General features: G+C 41.7%; 1 protein-coding gene across 2 annotated transcripts in view; it reads right to left on the reverse strand.

Moving 5' to 3' along the window:
* Positions 1-17,601, reverse strand: part of SHB (SH2 domain containing adaptor protein B) — an 81,106-nt gene that overhangs the window by 12,569 nt on the left and 50,936 nt on the right. Inside the window, exons 4-6 of one of the 2 annotated variants that reach the window (XR_011323343.1) lie at positions 12,887-13,058; positions 10,645-10,779; positions 8,349-8,468 (exon numbers count right to left, since the gene is read on the reverse strand). Coding sequence is in view for 1 of the 2 variants with exons in the window: in XM_069777031.1 (XP_069633132.1) it covers positions 8,349-8,468; positions 12,887-13,058 (292 nt within the window). In the remaining variant the exon portion in view is untranslated. The remainder of the gene's footprint in view (positions 1-8,348; positions 8,469-10,644; positions 10,780-12,886; positions 13,059-17,601) is intronic. The other variant, XM_069777031.1, reaches the window with a different exon arrangement.

Here is a 17,601-nt window from a genome sequence, read left to right on the forward strand (position 1 = left end):
CAGAACACATTAATCAACAAGTGAAAGGTGACTGCAGTCATTTGAAAGTATTTCATTAAGGCTTCTGCAGCCAGTCATAACTTTTAAACAGTGTGTCTAACCAGTAAAGCGCTCTCTCCTCAAATTTATTACACTCAAAGAAAGTAACATCAAGACATCACGCTTGATTAGATAACCAAGAACAAATTCAATAATCACTTTAGGACTCTAGTTCAATGTACTGTCAGAGCAAGGCTGGATAGTTCATTGCTGTAGCCTCACAGCTTAATCTTCAGCACTGCTTTCCCATTTTCAAAGTATGGTCAAGGCAGAGACCCATATCCATTCCTTCAGGGCTCTGTTGCTGCCCGAGTTTCCATTTCAACACAGCTGAATTGGGAAACAGCCTTAAGGTGGCATGCAGAAGCAGCTCTAGCGTTCCTGAAGAAAATATCCAATCAATCTGGACCCTGGGAGATGCAAATCTAGTATATAACCTAGTTCTCCTGTTGTAACTTGAACACCTTCAGTTTGGCTGGTGAGCATTTGCCTTACAACAACAGGTTTTATTTGGTTTACTGTGCCCAGCTGTGTGGTAGTACTCCCTTCTCTCCTATACATAAAAGAGTCTTCCAGCCTTTCATGTGGAGGGTCTTAGCTCAAGACAACTCCACCTGCTTTTCCAAGTTTGACAACATTCTTTTTGGGGGGAGTCTTAAGAATCAGTCTGCCATGAGACCACACAGCTGACAGAGGACTTGGTGCTCTACTCTGGCAATTCCCCTACCTAATGAGTAGAGGGAATGTTCTTAGGAACAACACTGGAAGAAAAGCAGAAAGTCACAAGGAGATTTGACAGAGGTGGAGAAGTTGACAGGTTATGGTTGAAATCCAGTAAATCTTTTTATTTCAGATGTTCCTAAGAAGTCTTTTTTATCCTCCTCTCTCTTGCTTCTGGCAAGGAATGCAGCCAAAGATGTGCTCTTGTGAATCACAGGTAACTTACTATTTCAACAGACATATCAGCTCAAGGACATAAAACAGCAGCAGTGGTCCCAAACCTCAGCCCCCTCCCTTTGGTTTCAACAAGCCAACAGAAGGAGCTATGTGCTTTAATGGAAATCAAACAGAACCCAAATAAGTATGTCCCAGGTAAAGGGGTTTAGGACAACCTTGCTCTACAGGGCTATCACAGCACTGTGCAACATTACATGGGGAACACACCGCCTCTAGTTTCCATTGTACCAGCACATCTTCTGGCACTGACAGAAAGCACGAAGCATGTACGTGCAAGGGAAAGGCAGGCTTGAAGTAGAGGGGTAACTGGAAATAGCTAAGGATAGTAGCCCTGCAGTTCTGTCAGAGCATAAAGGTCCCTGCTGCTCTTATGCCTCTCGAGACTACGTAAGATCTGCTGTGTGGCACACTGTGGTCTCTGGCTAAGTAGTGTGGAGAGCCTTAGGATAAGCATGCTAGGGCCTGCTATCATTTGGAGTGGATCAGGCTGCACAGCACTTGATCTAGAGACCTTTAGGTCCCATGGGATAACAGGCAGCCTTGAGGCATTGCTGAGATCATTCTGGCATTTCAATTCACAAGGTCAGAGCTCAGTCATTTTATGCTACAGCTTTATTAACAAATATCTCCCATAAGTACCATGTGTCTTTATAGTGTCTTACCAGATGCTCAGCAGCCAGTGCTTTTCATTTCATGCATCATAAATGCAGCAGTAAAATAAAACAGGAGTTTGATGCTGAAATGGTCTGTTCCGAACATTATTTGACTACGCACATTCAACAGCAACCTTCAAAAGCCTCCATCTTTTGTAGGTATGTCATACCTACAGAAGACCCCAAGTATCCCCAAGCCTACCTGTTAAAGGAAAAGTTAGCAAAGCCTGTTTTTACACTATCCTATGATGCCAGTCATGATGCTAGTCCCATGTGGCAAGTGGGGCACTGGATTGGTACAGCAACACATGGTCAGGTTCTGTGTAGCAGTTGCAGGACAAGTGCATTATTATAAAGAGTCTCTTATTTGGTTGGCTTTATCAAAACCACTGCAGTGAGGCACCTACACACAACCCCAAGCATGCTCATGCCAGCAGCCCAATGCCTGCAGCTCCTTTATGATTTTTTTAAAAGTGAAGTCCAGTTGCGTATCCTACTCATGGATCATAACAGAAATTAACTGCCTGCCAGTGACATCAGCCAGCAACTTAAGTCTACAATTGAATGTTTCAGGGGCTCTTTTCTGTAAACAGAAGTAATTTTACTTCCAGCAGTGGGATCACCACCATGAACTGGGCTATACATGTCCTCAGTACAATCTGAAGAACGGATGGCTGGTTGCCATTGAGTCTACGGTTAACTCTACAAACAACCCCATGCACACCTTGTTTGAGCACTTCTGTACAAGCCATACATCTGTCCTGCTGAAAATATGAGGTGAAACAGAGTGTCTTATGTGAATCAAAGATGAGGCACTGGGAAGAGTACAAAGCCACCTGAACACTGGCTCCACCACTGGTAGACTTCCTAGCTTATTCACCGAAGTCAACAAAACTGTGAAGGAACTGAGGCTTGAAATCTCTCTTACCATGAAACAGGGGAAGACATAGGACTACTCAAGCTAGAAACCCATTGGGACACAAAGTATATCAAGAATAGGATCACAGAATGATAGAATAGTTTGGGTTGGAAGGGACCTTTAAAGGTCATCTAGTCCAACACCCCCTGCAATAAGCAGGGACATCTTCAACCAGATTGGGTTGCTCAGAGCCCCATCCAACCTGACCTTGAATGTTTCCAGGGATGGGTCATCTACCACTTCTCTAGGCAACCTGTTCCAGTGTTTCACCACCCTCACTGTAAAAAATGTCTTCCTTCTATTGAGTCTGAATCTACCCTCTTTTAGTTTAAATCCATTACCCTGTATCCTATCACAGCAGGCCCTACTAAAAAGTCTGTCCCCATCTTTCTTATAAGCCCCCTTTAAGCAATGAAAGGCCACAATAAGGTCTCCCCAGACCCTTCTCCAGGCTGAACAACCCCAACTCTCTCAGCCTTTCCTCATAGGAGAGGTGTTCCATCCCTCTGATCGCTTTTGTGGTGCTCCTCTAGACCTGCTCTAACAGGTCCACGTCTTTCTTGTACTGAGGACTCCAGAGCTGTCCGCAATAACTCCAGGTGGGGTTTCACCAGAAAGGAGTAGAGGGGTAGAATCACCATCCTCGACCTGCTGGCCATGCTTCTTCTTGTGCAGCCCAGGATATGGTTGGACTTCACCTGACTGCCATGACTTTTCAAATATCACGGACAGTGGCTTTGCAACTACATCAGTCAATTCCCTCAGGACTCTGGGATACACCTCGTCAGGTGCCATAGACTTATGTATGTTCAGGTTCCTCAGGTGGTCACAAACCTGATCTTCTCTTACAGTGTGAGGGACTTTGCTCCCCAAGTCCCTGCCTTGATGTCCATCCACTCAAGAGGTGTGGGAAGAGATTGCCAGTGAAGACTGAGGCAAAAAGATGTTAAGTACCTCAGCCTTCTCCTCGTCCATTGTTACCAGTTTGCCAGTTGTGTTCACTGGGGTGTACACTTTCTTTAGCCTTCCTTTTCTAGCTGACATACCTATAGAAGCCCTTTATGTCCCTTGCCAAATTCAGCTCCAGCTACGCCTTGGCCTTCCTGACCCCATCCCTACACAACCAGGCAGCGTCCCTATACTCTTCCCAGGATATCTGTCCTGCTTCCCTGTGCATTTCCTTCTTGCTTTTTAGTTTGACCAGCAGGTCTCCACTCATCCATGTCTGTCTCTTGCCTTCCTTTCCTGATTTCTTAGACTTAGGGAGCAAGAACTCTCACGCTCTGTGAAAAGCATCCTTAAAGATTTGTCAGCTCTGTTCTGTTCCTTTGTCCCTGAGGGCAGTTTACCAGGGGGTCCTATTGACTAACTCATTGAACAGATGGAATTTTGCTTTCCTACAATTCAGGGTCCTGACTTTACTCTTCATCTGACCCATATCCCTCAGGACTGTGAGCTCCACCAGTGCATGATTACTGCAGCCTGGGCTGCCTCCAATCTTGATATCTCTGATTAGCTCACTTGCATTGGTGACCATCAGGTCCAGTATCGCATCCCCTCTGGTAGGGCTGTCTATTACCTGCCGTAAGAAGTTAACCTCAACACACTCCGGAAGTCTCCTGGATTGCCTACAGCTCGCTGTGCTACTTTTCCAGAAGATGTTGCGGTGGTTGTGTTACTGATTTGTTATTAGTTAGAATTAATCATATTTAATTTTAATAGGAATATGGAACAATAAGAAATATTTTAGCAAAATTATATATTGCATTCTATATATTTAACCAACAACTAACAGCTGCTGTGAAATCCCCTGTATAGCCCTGTACCAAGGCCAGAGGAATTGGTTAAAATCATCTAGTAGGAACATTTAGAACTTAGATAACAGATGTCAGAATTTCAAATTAATAGGAACTTAGGAACTTAAGAAAATGTATTATGTGTAACTATAAGAATTCGAGTATTGTCTGAAATCAGTTAACCACGGAAGCTTTGGTAAAGATTTACCTCAATCTAATTAACGAGAATTCCAATCAGTAGAGTTAAGTGAGATTAACCAATGATTGTTTTAGTATAAGAATATTGATAAGGTGGTGTGACTGAGGGCCAATCACTAGAAATATTAAATTCAAGAATTAACATTGAATGTTTTTTATGTAAATCTAATACATGATGGCGAAAATCGTACTGCGCAGAATCACATGAAAGGTCAACTATCGGACAAAGTGAGGAAGACTATGGAAGACCACCAGAGGGCTTCTGAAGACCACCAGAGACCTTCACTGCGCCTGCGTAAAGGACATTTACATATGCTAAGAAATTCCCAGAAATCTAATGAATATGCATAACATTTCTCGGAAATCTAATGAATATGTATGAGTAAGTTTAATATAAGGTGTATGATTTTGGTGTTCAGGGGTGCGTGGTTCATGAGAGGACTCGCCTGCGCACCCGGCCGTTAATAAAGAAGTGTCTGCTTATCTACACTACATTGGTGTTGATAAGTTCTTTATTCCGAGTTTTTCGGCAACAGTTGTAGTCACTCAGCAGAATGAGAACCTGCGTGCCTGATGCCTCCTGTAGCTGGAGTAAGAAGGCTTACAATAGGCTCCCCTTGACTGGGTGGCCTGTAGTAAACACCATCCACAACATTCCCTTTGTTTCCCCAGTTTCTAATTCTCACCCATAAGTTTTCAACCTGCTCATGGCTATTCTTCAGAGAAGGCTCTTCATAATCTATCCATTTCTTGATGTAGAGGGCAATCCCTTCACCCCCTTCCTCACCTGCCCCTTCTGAACAGCCTGTTTAGCTGCACTCCAGTCATGAGATTCGTCCCACTATGTTTTGGTAATGGCAACTAAGGTAGCTTTCTAGAAGCATGGTGGCTTCCAACTCCTCCTGTCTGTTGCCCATGCTGCATGCATTGGTGTAGAGGCACTTCAGCTGGGCTGTCAGCCATGTCACCTTCTTAGAGGAACACACCTTAAATCCTTTGAGGTACATCATCAGTGTTCCCCTGTTGGCTCTTATTACCTCATGAGCCTCTGGCTCATCTCTAAGACTTCTGGTGTGCTCCAGTGTACCCAGTATGTCTCAAAGCAATAGGCTGAGGGCCCTCGCTAGCATCCTGTCCCTCTAACCTTGGTGTGTTGTCCCACAGCTTGTCATGCACAAGTCTGATATTATCCCCTTCCCCCTTCAAGTCTCCTTTAAAGGTCTGCCAGTGAGCCCCACTAGCTTGTGAGCTAAGAGCCTCTTGCCCCTTTGAGAAAGGTGAATCTCATCCAATGCCAGCAGGCCTGGTGCTCTGTAGACAATCTCATTATCGAAAAACCTGAAATTGTGGCAGTGACACCAGGCACAGAGCCATGTATTAATAGACTGGGTCCATCTGTTTCTTCCAGTGTTGCTGCCCACAACTGGAAGGAGAGAGGAAAAAACTGCCTGTGCTCCAGATTCCTTTACCAACCATCCCAAGGACCTGAAGTCTCTTTTGATTGCCCTTGGACTATGTGTTGTTACTTCATCGCCACCCACATGGAAAAGCAATAATAGGTAATAGTCCGAAGGCTGTACCAGGCTATGAAGTTTCCTACTGATGTCCTTAACCCAGGCCCCAGGGAGGCAGCAGACTTCCCTAAGAGGTGGGTCTGTCCGGCATATTGGACCCTCTGTTCCCCTCAGAAGGGAGTCACCTACAACTATAATCCATCTTTTCTTCCTTGTGGAGGTGGTCATGATACAGGCGTTAGGCCTTTCTGACCTTGGCAACACCTCTGCTGTAGATGGACCATCATTCACATCATCCATTAACTGACCTTCCACATCCAAAGCCTCACACCTGTTGTACAGAGGCACTTGGCAAGGCGAGGTAGGCAAGGAGGTGGCTTGTCTGCCACCCTGAGCATGGACTTCCCTCCATTCACTCCTTTCCTTTAAGCTACTGCCTTCTGCCTGGCAGGGGGAGGATACAGGATCCCCTTGATCTTGTTTTTTTTCTGGTGGCTGTTCCTGTTTCTGTCTAAGGGAGGGCAGAGTATGGTTCCACCAGCCTATCTCTTTCTCAAACTCCCTGATGCTCTTTAACCTTTCTACTTCCTCTTGTAGCTCTGCCACCAGGCTAGGCAGATCATCCACTTAATCACACCTCACACAGCTGTTCCCACTACTGCCATCTATTACAAGAGAAAGGCTCTGGCACACCCTGTGTTCACAATTCAACAAAAGATGAAGGCATCAGGAGGTCCTGCAAGTGAAATAGTAATGAGGAGGTAAGACTGCACAACAATGAAATGAATGAAGCGATGGATTTCAGGCTGACCTCATGGTAAGCATGTATAGGTGCAAAATACCCTCATGACAGACTGATCAGATGCCTCTAGGCAAGGGAATCAGAACACAAAATAGTATCGTGTTTTGCAGTTTGAAGGGCTAGCTTCCACAGCTAAAAGTAGTCATAAACCAGGCTGATTGTGAGGAAATGCTTCAACCAAGGATCATGAGTAAAACCTGAGAACTGTCCAATAACTTAACTCTTTGAGCTTAAGGAACAAGATATCCACAATTACCAAAACTCTTCAAAATCTTACTTTGATTGGAAAACCATCTTCATTAAGGAAAGGATTAGAAAACAATAATGAATTATAAACTCAGTGTCCTAAACAGGGGGAGAAGGGGAAGAGAGCCTTACGACAGTAAGTAAAAATCACATGTGAACAACAGCATTAAACATAACTTTGTCAGTAGTTTGTAGATGGCAATGGTCAGCAAGATGGCAAGTAAATAGAAGTAGGTTTCTAGCAAAGGAAGCAGGTTTGCATGATAACTTAAGTGTGGTTAAAAAACATGAACATTTATTCAGCTAAATACTTTGAGAGAAAACACTGATTGCATTTGCAGGATGTCAGGAGAGCTCCTAGAAAAAAAGAAAATTGATCACCAGCTAATGGATAGGACATGAATTCTAACTGCAATACCATGGGCTTAAGAAGATTATGTGAGCTTTGGAGGAGCCACTGGAGAACGATCATCATCACAGGAAGCTGGTATATGAATTAATAGACTGTATCAAGCAGCCAGAGTCAGCACTAGTTTCGACAAATGTATGGCAGAAGAGCAGTGAAAGAATCTTATGCTCCAGAAAACACAGACTGGAGAAGTTCAGTCATTTAGCTACCTTATCATAGAGCAAGTTATGGGGAGACTTAAAATAAGTACCACCAGGAAATATGGTTTAGAAAACTCTGGAGTAACAACATGGAAAGGGACTACAACTGGCTAAAGGATATTAAGGGCTGGCATCCGGATGTCCGAAATTGCAAAATAGAAATTTCTTTGTCACTTTTTCCTCTTGAAGTTGTGCTCTGGTTTAATAACAAATATCACTATACTGATGCAAGAATTAAGTGAAATACTTAAAAAAAAAAAAGTTGTATTCCAAGACTTTAAGGAAAAATTTAAGCCTACATATATCTGAAGCATGGGCCATTAATGCTTCAATGTTTGAAAATATCTAGAGGACTACTATACCAGAGAATACACAGATCAAATAACAAAATGGACAACAGGACCTGAACTGCATTTCCAAAGCAGGTGTGTTCCAGTTCAAGGCAGACCTCTGTATTACAGGGACATCCCAACAATAACAGACTGATAGTCTCAAACTCCCTGGATGCCCTTCTGAGCCGAACCAGTTCAGCAACAGACTGGATCATTTTCTCTTCTTGCACCAGAGAAGTTATGGCTTATAAATGACATTTATGTTTTTCTAACAAATACTTACTTCAGTGAAAGACAATAGTCATGCTTGCTTGTTTGACTATTTCTTACAAGGTAGCTACATTCTTTACATAAACGTAACAGGTTTTCTGCATCTGTCCGACTGATTGCTCCATGATACCATCTAGGAAAAAGAACAGAGATTAAGATACACATATACTCCAACTTATACTCCTTTCACTCATTTGTTTCTTTAAGGTATGAATAATGGTTAATATCACATGGATATCTTTAAGATCTAACATATTATGGATAAAAAGCACATTGCTTCCATTATCTGAATTTAACTTTACAACCTGTGGAGGCCTGTAGTTCCTGTCAGCTGAAGGAAAAAATTTAAATCAGAAGATCATGCAACAGGATTGGTGTACATATTTATGCAAGAAATTCCCACTCAGAGCAACACATTATAATCTCTATCTTGCAAGCAGTAGATCCACAATATACACATTTACTCTATTTCATCCCTGTGATATATCAGTATTTCAACTGACATACAAAAGAACAAAAAGAAAACAAACAAAAGTAAACAAAAAGAAAATCATATCTGAATAATATGAACAGTTAATTGTGGAAAAGATTTGCTAAAATAAGTCTTGGAGAAAGGAGAAAAGTGATAAAGTGTAAAGATCTATAACAAAGGCGCTTGTTCTAAGCACAGCTGTGACAACTTGGTGCGCTTTAAGTAAATATCTGGTGGATTGCTGGTGGAGTGGGTGTGATCAATTCAGGGAAGAAAGGACATGGGGAGAGGAGAGGTGGGTCCTTTATACTAAACTGACCACTGCAAACAAAGAACCTCCCCAGCACATGCTGCTCTGTATCAGCAATTAAAATCTCGTAGTCCAGTAGTAAATGCTTTGACCCTTCCCTCAAGTTTCCCTGAGCGATGTAATGTGCCTGGCCCTGCACTGGGTCAATCGCATCTCTGAGGAAGATCTCTCTCTTCCTGCAATTACCAGATGCACTTTGAAGCACGATGTGACACTAACATGCCTGCCTAAGCAGGATAATGCATACATCAGAAGTGCTCTCTGTCTGTTATTACCAGCAGCTGTCACTGGCCTTGTGCAAAAAACGTTTTCTTCCTTTTGTTCTCATTTTATTTCTCTACTGAACTTACTCTAAAGGAGATGTTCCAGCTAAAAGATAAGTGAATAAAGACCAGACAGATCCCTTTGACAGAAGTCATGCTCTTAACTACCTTGTGCTCACGTCAGCTCCATCGTCAAATCTGACGAAGGTGCTAAACAAAAGCTGGTGCTCAAATTAAAAATTCATTGTGCCTGGTTACAACCAAAGTTGCATTGCAGAAAAGTAGAAAGAATGTTATACTATTGTATATTCAAGACAGGCTAGAAAGGGAGGCCCTGACAGCTCCATCACTTCACAAATAAAATTGACACCCAGATGCAAATGTTTCCAGGCAGTGTTCTCCCTATCTCACATTAGATATTTACTGCTAAAGGATATTTCTGAACATGCAATTTAAAGACTAGCTTGTCTTCTGAGTGTAAGAGAAGAATATTAATACTAAGTGTAAATCCAAAAATGGATTTGGGAGAGTCTAAAAATTATTCCTATTAGCTAGAAATATTTTTTCATTCTTTTCTCCCCAAAGGGCCAAATAAAATCAAAATAAAATATGACCTAGCCAAAACCAGGGAGATAGCCTGGACTCTGATATTCAGAGGGAGGTATTTCACATACTCTTCAGATCTGGTGTTCCCCAGTTGGCAGGGAGGTTCATGGAAAAAGAATGCAGGGCTGGTTCCAGAAAGCAAAAGCTGCTTTTAAAACAGTTGGAAGAAAAACAGTGAAGTATGAAGACAACTGCTGATGGGAGAACATCTTATTCAGAAGTGATGCCTCAAAGTTGTTTTGGCTACAGCTGAGAGTAAACAGCAGTACCCAAAAGTGTAATTGCTTGTGAATCATATGCCCATTTAAATGGGACACTCAGATTCCTCCTATTCCAGCTAGTTAGCGAGATAAGCATAGTGCCATAATCAGCTTAAAGTTCCTGAATAATTTGCTGTTTCAACTGTATTGGGTCTGTTTGCTGTGGGTGTGTCTATTTTTTAAATGTCAGCATACAGGTATTTGTGCAGAAAGGTCAAAGATTCAGATGTCAATGATGTGGCCACAAAACAGTGAAATGACAAGTTGTGAAAGATACCAAAGCAAAAGCATGGGACATAAAAACCTGAAGACATACATGTCTTCTGAGATATCCTGGAAAACATAAGCACACAATCCAAACCTGAAAGCAAAATTCAAACATAATCACACATTTTGACCTTTATCGAGATCTCCTCCCAGGATTGAAAGCATCCTGATTGTGGTTTATAGAATGTTCTTCCTGAAGTCCCTTACTTTCTCAATGGTCAGGTTTCAGCCACTAAGTGGCCACAGCTCCACTGAAGACAGGACAGCTGCATCAATTATACAGTAAGTATAATCAGTTATTACAGCTCATATAATGCACAACACTACTCTGTTTCTGAATTGGTCAGAGCAAAACAGCAAGTCACCAGATCTTGTATACAAGGGTGGGAGGGATTCACTTTCAGTAAGACAATGGAAACAGCAGAACATACTTTCTTCTTTTCACTATTACTGAGTAAATGGAACAAATTCATTTAATTCCTCTGAGTCCATGAGTTCACTAAGTTTATAGTTAGAGACTCCTTAATCACAAGCAACTAAAGGTATTTTCTTGATATATTATCACACCTTGGTATGTCTGCCTGTTTGGGAAACTTCCCAACCTACCTATCCACTTGTCAGCTTGCATGCTTCCTTTCCTCTAGATCTTGTACTCCTTTCTACAAAAACAGACTCCATTTTTGTAGAGAAAGATGGAATGTTTTGGCATGTGCTGTGGAGAGGTCTCATGCTACTAAAAATTGAGCAGTTTGAATGATTATGGATATTCCAAGGTACAATAAATCTAAACTCTTCCATTTGCTGACACATTATTGTTAACTGCACATTCATTTCAGGTTTGATCCTGCATAATGAAGAAACAAAAAGAATCTCGTGATTAACACTTGAATAACTAAAGGAAGCAAAACTAGCTCTGTAGTTTTCAGTTGTTATTATCAGTTGCAGTTTTATATAACTGCAGTTACACTAAAAGAGTATATTTATGAGTCAAGTTAATTAACAGATGCTCAACTCCCCGCAGTATTTTAAATATATTTTTTGGGGGTATAGTGAACAACGCCCCAATGGGGGGGTTGGAAACTACCCAAATCTGAGGACCAAATTTTACAGTCAAATTTGTAGCCTTTTAGGCATTTACCTAACAGCATCAGTGAGTGATTCCACAACAGTGGTTGCTACTTCCTCTGTTGGAGATAAGTATATAATCTGTCAATGGTTCAAAGACTAAGGTTGATTAGATGGACTATAACACCATGCAAATGATATTATTCTCTGTTTCAAGCTTAAGTTTCCAAATATTGCACGTAAAAATAGAATGTCAAAGAAAAAGGAATTTCAGGAACTACCTTCTCTCAGACAGAATTGACAGAGGGGATTCTCTCCTACTGAGGATGCGAAGCGCAAAAGGATTGCTAATCCTTTCAATACCACTTCCATTCAGGAACAAAGTATTCTCACAAAGAGCACATTCACACTCATGCTAAATTATGCCCTCCCTCTCCTGTGAAAATAAATTCTGCATCCAACTTAGAATAACAGTGTCTGGAGTGGGACTGCTTTCAGGGATTCAATACACAGCTTCCTTACTTTTTACTGTGTGAATCCATTGGCTTCTCAGTGCTCACAAATATCAGTGTTACCTGTGCAAACTACTCCACAAGAAGATTTTTCTTTCTTTGTGTAACAGGGAATTCTGGCTCCTTCTATGGGGCTGCACCTTTGGTATGATACAGGAAACAGTGGGTCATTCCATCACACAAGCCAGTCCCTCCAAACGATTCAAGGAAAGGTAACGAGGCAGGACAGAGGCCACCCTTGTGGATACCAGACATTCACCCCAGTGAATTACCCCAGAACTTTAGTTTGGAGCTGACAAAACTGCCTCTAAATACCACCCTCAAATTTGACACCAACAGATTAGAAATAACAGTCTCTTTTGTGAAAGCTTTGTAAGTGGTCTTATCAGTCTCTCCCTGGAGCAGTATTACAGCCAGATGCATGACACGTCTGAGGTACTGGAAACATGCTATGCAGCCACAAAGATATGGAATTTGTGCAGCTTTAAAGCACAATTTGTATAATATGATATAGACCTGTTTTCTCTAGTGCAATGTAATCAACATGGTTGAAAGTAGAATAACTGCACATACTCAGCAGATAAAACTCACTGTTCCTGAGATGAATTTCCTGTTTAACGCTGTTTTGACCCACAAAAAAATTACTTACACTTTGCAGGATTAATAAGAGAAGTTTTTTTGTGAGCGCTAACAGGGGATGCTGAGGAGTGGGAGCTGGACAGCAGGATCTGGGACATTTGCTGCTCCTATAAGTGGGGAGGCAAACTGCTAGAAAGCAATTACTCTGCTTACTTACATCTGTTTTTCCAGTTGAATAGTTGGATCTATTCTCTCTCCCAGGATCTCACAAAATTCTGGACTGCCATGTTTGATGGGTTTAAAGCCTCCTCCAGGTGCTCTTAACCGCCTGCGCTGGTCATTTGAGGGAGAAGGAGATGCTTGCCGTTTCTCACTTCCATTAAATTGGGCTGCAAGATACACAATAATTACCTCTCCAGGCAAGGTTAACAACAACCAAAATAGTTGTAGGACTTAGAGAGGTTTCACACTTCTCAGGGAGAATAAACATGCACCCACTAGCGTTAAGATGTAGTGGTTTATCTACAAAGTTGTATGTGTCATGTAAACGTGCTTCTAACTATGCAAAATAGCCCTGAAACTCTCTTGCTTTTCCAGTAACAAAATCCACACTCTTCTAAACCTTGTTACAATAACTAGCGCTTAACATTTGATACTTTCTTCCCCAAGAGATGATACTGTTAAACAAGTAACAGTAACAAAGATAGGCTTTGAGTCACCTGCCATAATTACAATAACAAACAACTGAGAGCATCAAGAACCCAGCTTGCCTCAGTTTATGTGGAATCATCCTAACAGTGATCTGGGTGCAAATCCAGACAGCCAACACCCATCTAGCCACGTCAGAAATACTGGCAAGCAGCAATGAATTAAAAGCATATCCACTTATACAATGCTGGCACAAAGCTTTTGTCTTGAAACATTAGAGTACAAGTGATGAAAATGGAAAATGGCATTTGTTATTTTCTCTCACAAACTATATTATTCCAAGAAAAGCAAGACGACTTATTTTGTAAAGCTGTAGTTTCTTAGACCACTGCAATATCTGTAGCAAAGCACAGATATTGCGTATCAGCATCATTACACTTGCAGTTACAGATTGTACATATCTGTAATTTAAAAACATTAAAGGACAGAATATTGACAGAAACAGTGAAAGGAGCTACCCACACCACATTCCTGAATCTCACTGCCTTCTGTGGTTTCTTCTTCATCAAAAATTAACACTCCCAGATGCAGATGGCTTATTGTTTTAAGGTCACCTAGTGGGGACCAGACAGAAAAATTCACTGTATCAGCAGGCATCACAATGTGCACAAACATACACAGTGAAGTCACCTTCTCTGTGAATTTCAACAGCAATATCAGAGAAAATGTTACAAGGACAATTAAAGGGGCTTCTTACAACAGCATGTTATAGATCTCATGCATTTAGAACTCAATTTATTCTAACACACAGCCAGTTAGGCATGTGGCTGGTAATGCTTACTGTTTTAAAGCAATGCTGTATAAGAGGAAGACAGCTGTAATGTTCAAAAAAATTGTGCATACAGAATAGAGATGTGTTGGATATGAAAAATGTTTTGGAGTATTTTTTTCTGTTATTTTAATATGCTTTCCTCATGGGGCTTAGGACACTCCCAAATTCCCCCTTTACTCAGAGGAATTAGGCACAAATTATCACAAAAATTAGGCAAAGGTATTCAATCATATTCTGAAGTATGCATGGCAGAAATATGCTGGTTATTTCTTAAAATGGAAACTCAGATTTAACCTCATTACTGGATAATGAAAGCTGATTAGCATAACAAGGAGAAACATTGCGTGTGTATACTTGCCAGTGACATATATGAACAGCACTATTATTTCAACTGTAAGAAAAACACCTGGATGTAACTTGGGAACTCTTTGAAGACTGGTGAACTTAATGTCAGCTTCGGACCAAGCAATGTCTTGCAAACACCAATAAATTCAGTTCACAAAACAAACATGAAACTCAGTTCTGATTGTAAACAGCAGTATCTTTACAACATGATGGTTAGAAGTAGGATCTGTTCTCCAATCAGCACCAAGTTAAATTTCAGATGCTTTTTGAATGTTTTCTCTGTCTGAAAACCTCAGACATGTCTCTGCACTCCTGCCCTATTTCTTTTTTATTTTTTTTTTGTGTGTGTGAATTAAATTGGTAGGCAGAATCAGTCTGAAAGGGATATCCAGGCAGATTAAACTGAAAAGAGTGATACCCCATCAGGCACCAACCCACACAATGTTGTTATCAGGACTGAGTTTCGGTTGCTATAAAGCCCCTCTTAACCGAAGCTGTAGTATATATACTGAAGGTTCAGAAGCTCAATTCCATGCAGCTGGGAGTGTAAAGTTTTTTATTGCTATTGTACTTCTGTTTACAGAGCCATTAAAATTATGGAACTGATGTCATACCTGACCCTTCCTCACTCTGCATGTGGCCTCTCTTCCACTTCCCTGTAGTTGGTGCCATACCTCTCTGATGGTGGCACACCAGAACTCCCCTGCTTGAAGTCCCCCAGGGTCCTAGGCACCAGCTTTCTGTGCAACAGCAGTTGCAGCCAGCAGAGGTGACTAAGTTTTGCATCTACAGATCCTCCTTCAAGGAGTCCATGATCAGTGCCGAAAACTACTACCAGATGGCCCTCTTCGTAACAGAGGGCCACTTATTTTGTAAAGCAATACCGGGATGGGCTCTACAGACTTCACATGCATTTCCTTTACCCAAAGGTTTACTATGCCCACATGACAGCCTGGAAAGGTCTGATTTCTCACACACTCAAATAGGAGCCAGTGTCAGCCTGACATTCATGAATGGGGTCTCTGATGTTGCTATCTCCTTTTCTAGCCAGACTTATGTACCAGCAAGCTACTTTGTTCCTGTTACTTTGCCATCCTCAGCTCTTCTGGGCAAATCAGTTTGCCCAGCTCAGCAGAAGGTCTAACAAATCCTGCCCACTTCCCATAAAAGCCATGAAAAACTCATTTCAGCTTCAGCTGTACAGCCTCCAATGAAACAAAACCAAATTTGTTTGTCAAAGAACTCGAGCTGCAACCAGTCAAAACGCTGCACTCCAGCTCTGCTACACAGAGACACATCTTTCAGCACTGCAGTTAACAGCAGAAGTCCCTGGGGAAGGCTAAACACAGCTTGCTCCACAACGTCAGTACGACACCAGCCCCAGCCCCAGTCCTGTACTTAGGAGCCACAGTGCAGACATGCTCCCCTCAACCTGAGCAGACTTCACAGCTTGTGCACACTTCCAGTCTGGCACATCTCAAACTCCAGGTTGGAGATAAACAGGTTTTATCCATGCTTCAGCAATAAATCTTGAAATCATGGCAGAAGAACAAATGTTTTCCATAAAAGACTGGCATGAGTAACTTCTTGGTAATTCTAGTGTTGTGTCCTGGTTTTGGCTGGCATAAAGTTAATTTTCTTCCTAGTACCTGCTATAGTGCTGTGTTTTGGATTCAGGAAGACAATAATGTTGATAACACACTGATGTTTTAGTTGCTGCTAAGCAGTGTTTATACTAAGTCAAGGACTTTTCAGCTTCTCATGCTGCCTTGCCAGCAGAGGCTGGGGGTACAGAAGAACCTGGGAGGGGACACATCAAGGACAGCTGACCCGAAGGAGCCAAAGGGGTATTCCGTACTATATGACGTCACGCCCAGTACATAAACTGGGGGGAGTTGGCCAGGGGACACCACGGCTCAGGGATTGGCTAGGCATTGATCAGTGGGTGGTGAGCAATTGTATTGTGCATCACTTGTTTTGTATATTCTGTTATTGTTGTTGTTATTATTTTCCCTTCCTTTTCTGTCCTATTAAACTGTCTTTATCTCAACCCATGAGTTTTACCTTTTTTCCTGATTCTCTCCCCCATGCCATTTGCGGGGAGGGTGTGGGTGGGTTAGTGGTGGTGTGGGGATGAGTGAGCAAGCGCCTGTATGGTGCTTAATCGCCAGCTGGGGTTACACGATGACATGTTACTTGCCATTTTGGTTTGTTTTCTAGGCCTATCACCTGTCAAACCAAAACATTTGCTGCATAACTCTCTTTGTGTCTGTACTTCACATCACAAAAGTCTGTTGTTCCCGTCAGATGAACTTCTCAAACAGGGAAGTTTCAGCAGAGGGTCCCTTCAGGTTCACAGCCTCCACAACTCCAAGTAGTTGGGAGATGGTAGTTGTGGGCCTCTAAAGTGCAACTTGCCCACAGCTAGAATTTCTAATACCACTTCGACCAACATTGTGCTCTTCAGAGAAATCCACTTCAGCTAAGAAATGAAAAAAAACCCACCTGGTCTAGCTACATTAGCTAGCTACATTACAGAACTACGGTACACAATTAGTCAGAAAAGCACTTCACACATCTTGGCAGAGGGTCAATACTTCTCCACTGCAAACTTTCCATGGTTTCAAACTTAGCAGTTGGACCTTTTCTTTCCTTAATTTAAACACTTATAATTCCTACGAGTTAGATTAAGGATAGAGACACCAGGTGAGACAGCAGCTTGAATCTATGCTTGCAGCCAATCCTTATGCATTCCTTTGTAACAAATAATCAGGCACCGAAGACATACTAAAGTTATAATGAATGACAGATGCAATCAAAGAAATCTAATTAATCTCAAAAATGTTTACTCTCTTAGCATTTTACAACACAACTCTGCGTGCTGAACCCATAAGAAATTCAACCATATCGTAACTCTTTTTAGTTAAACAACTTCTTAAGTCTGTTACTTTTGTAAAGCAATATTTTCATTTAGTGTGCTTTCATAAGTGTTAATTACATAATGCTTAGAAGAATATTTACACATAGGCCAATCATAAAATCTCATATTGGATGGATTGTGCCTTATTAATTTAGTTACATGTAGACAAGCTAAAAACCACAGATGA

Source organism: Haliaeetus albicilla, chromosome Z (genome assembly GCF_947461875.1).
Source record: "Haliaeetus albicilla chromosome Z, bHalAlb1.1, whole genome shotgun sequence".
In the NCBI taxonomy this organism is placed as follows: Eukaryota; Metazoa; Chordata; class Aves; order Accipitriformes; family Accipitridae; genus Haliaeetus; species Haliaeetus albicilla.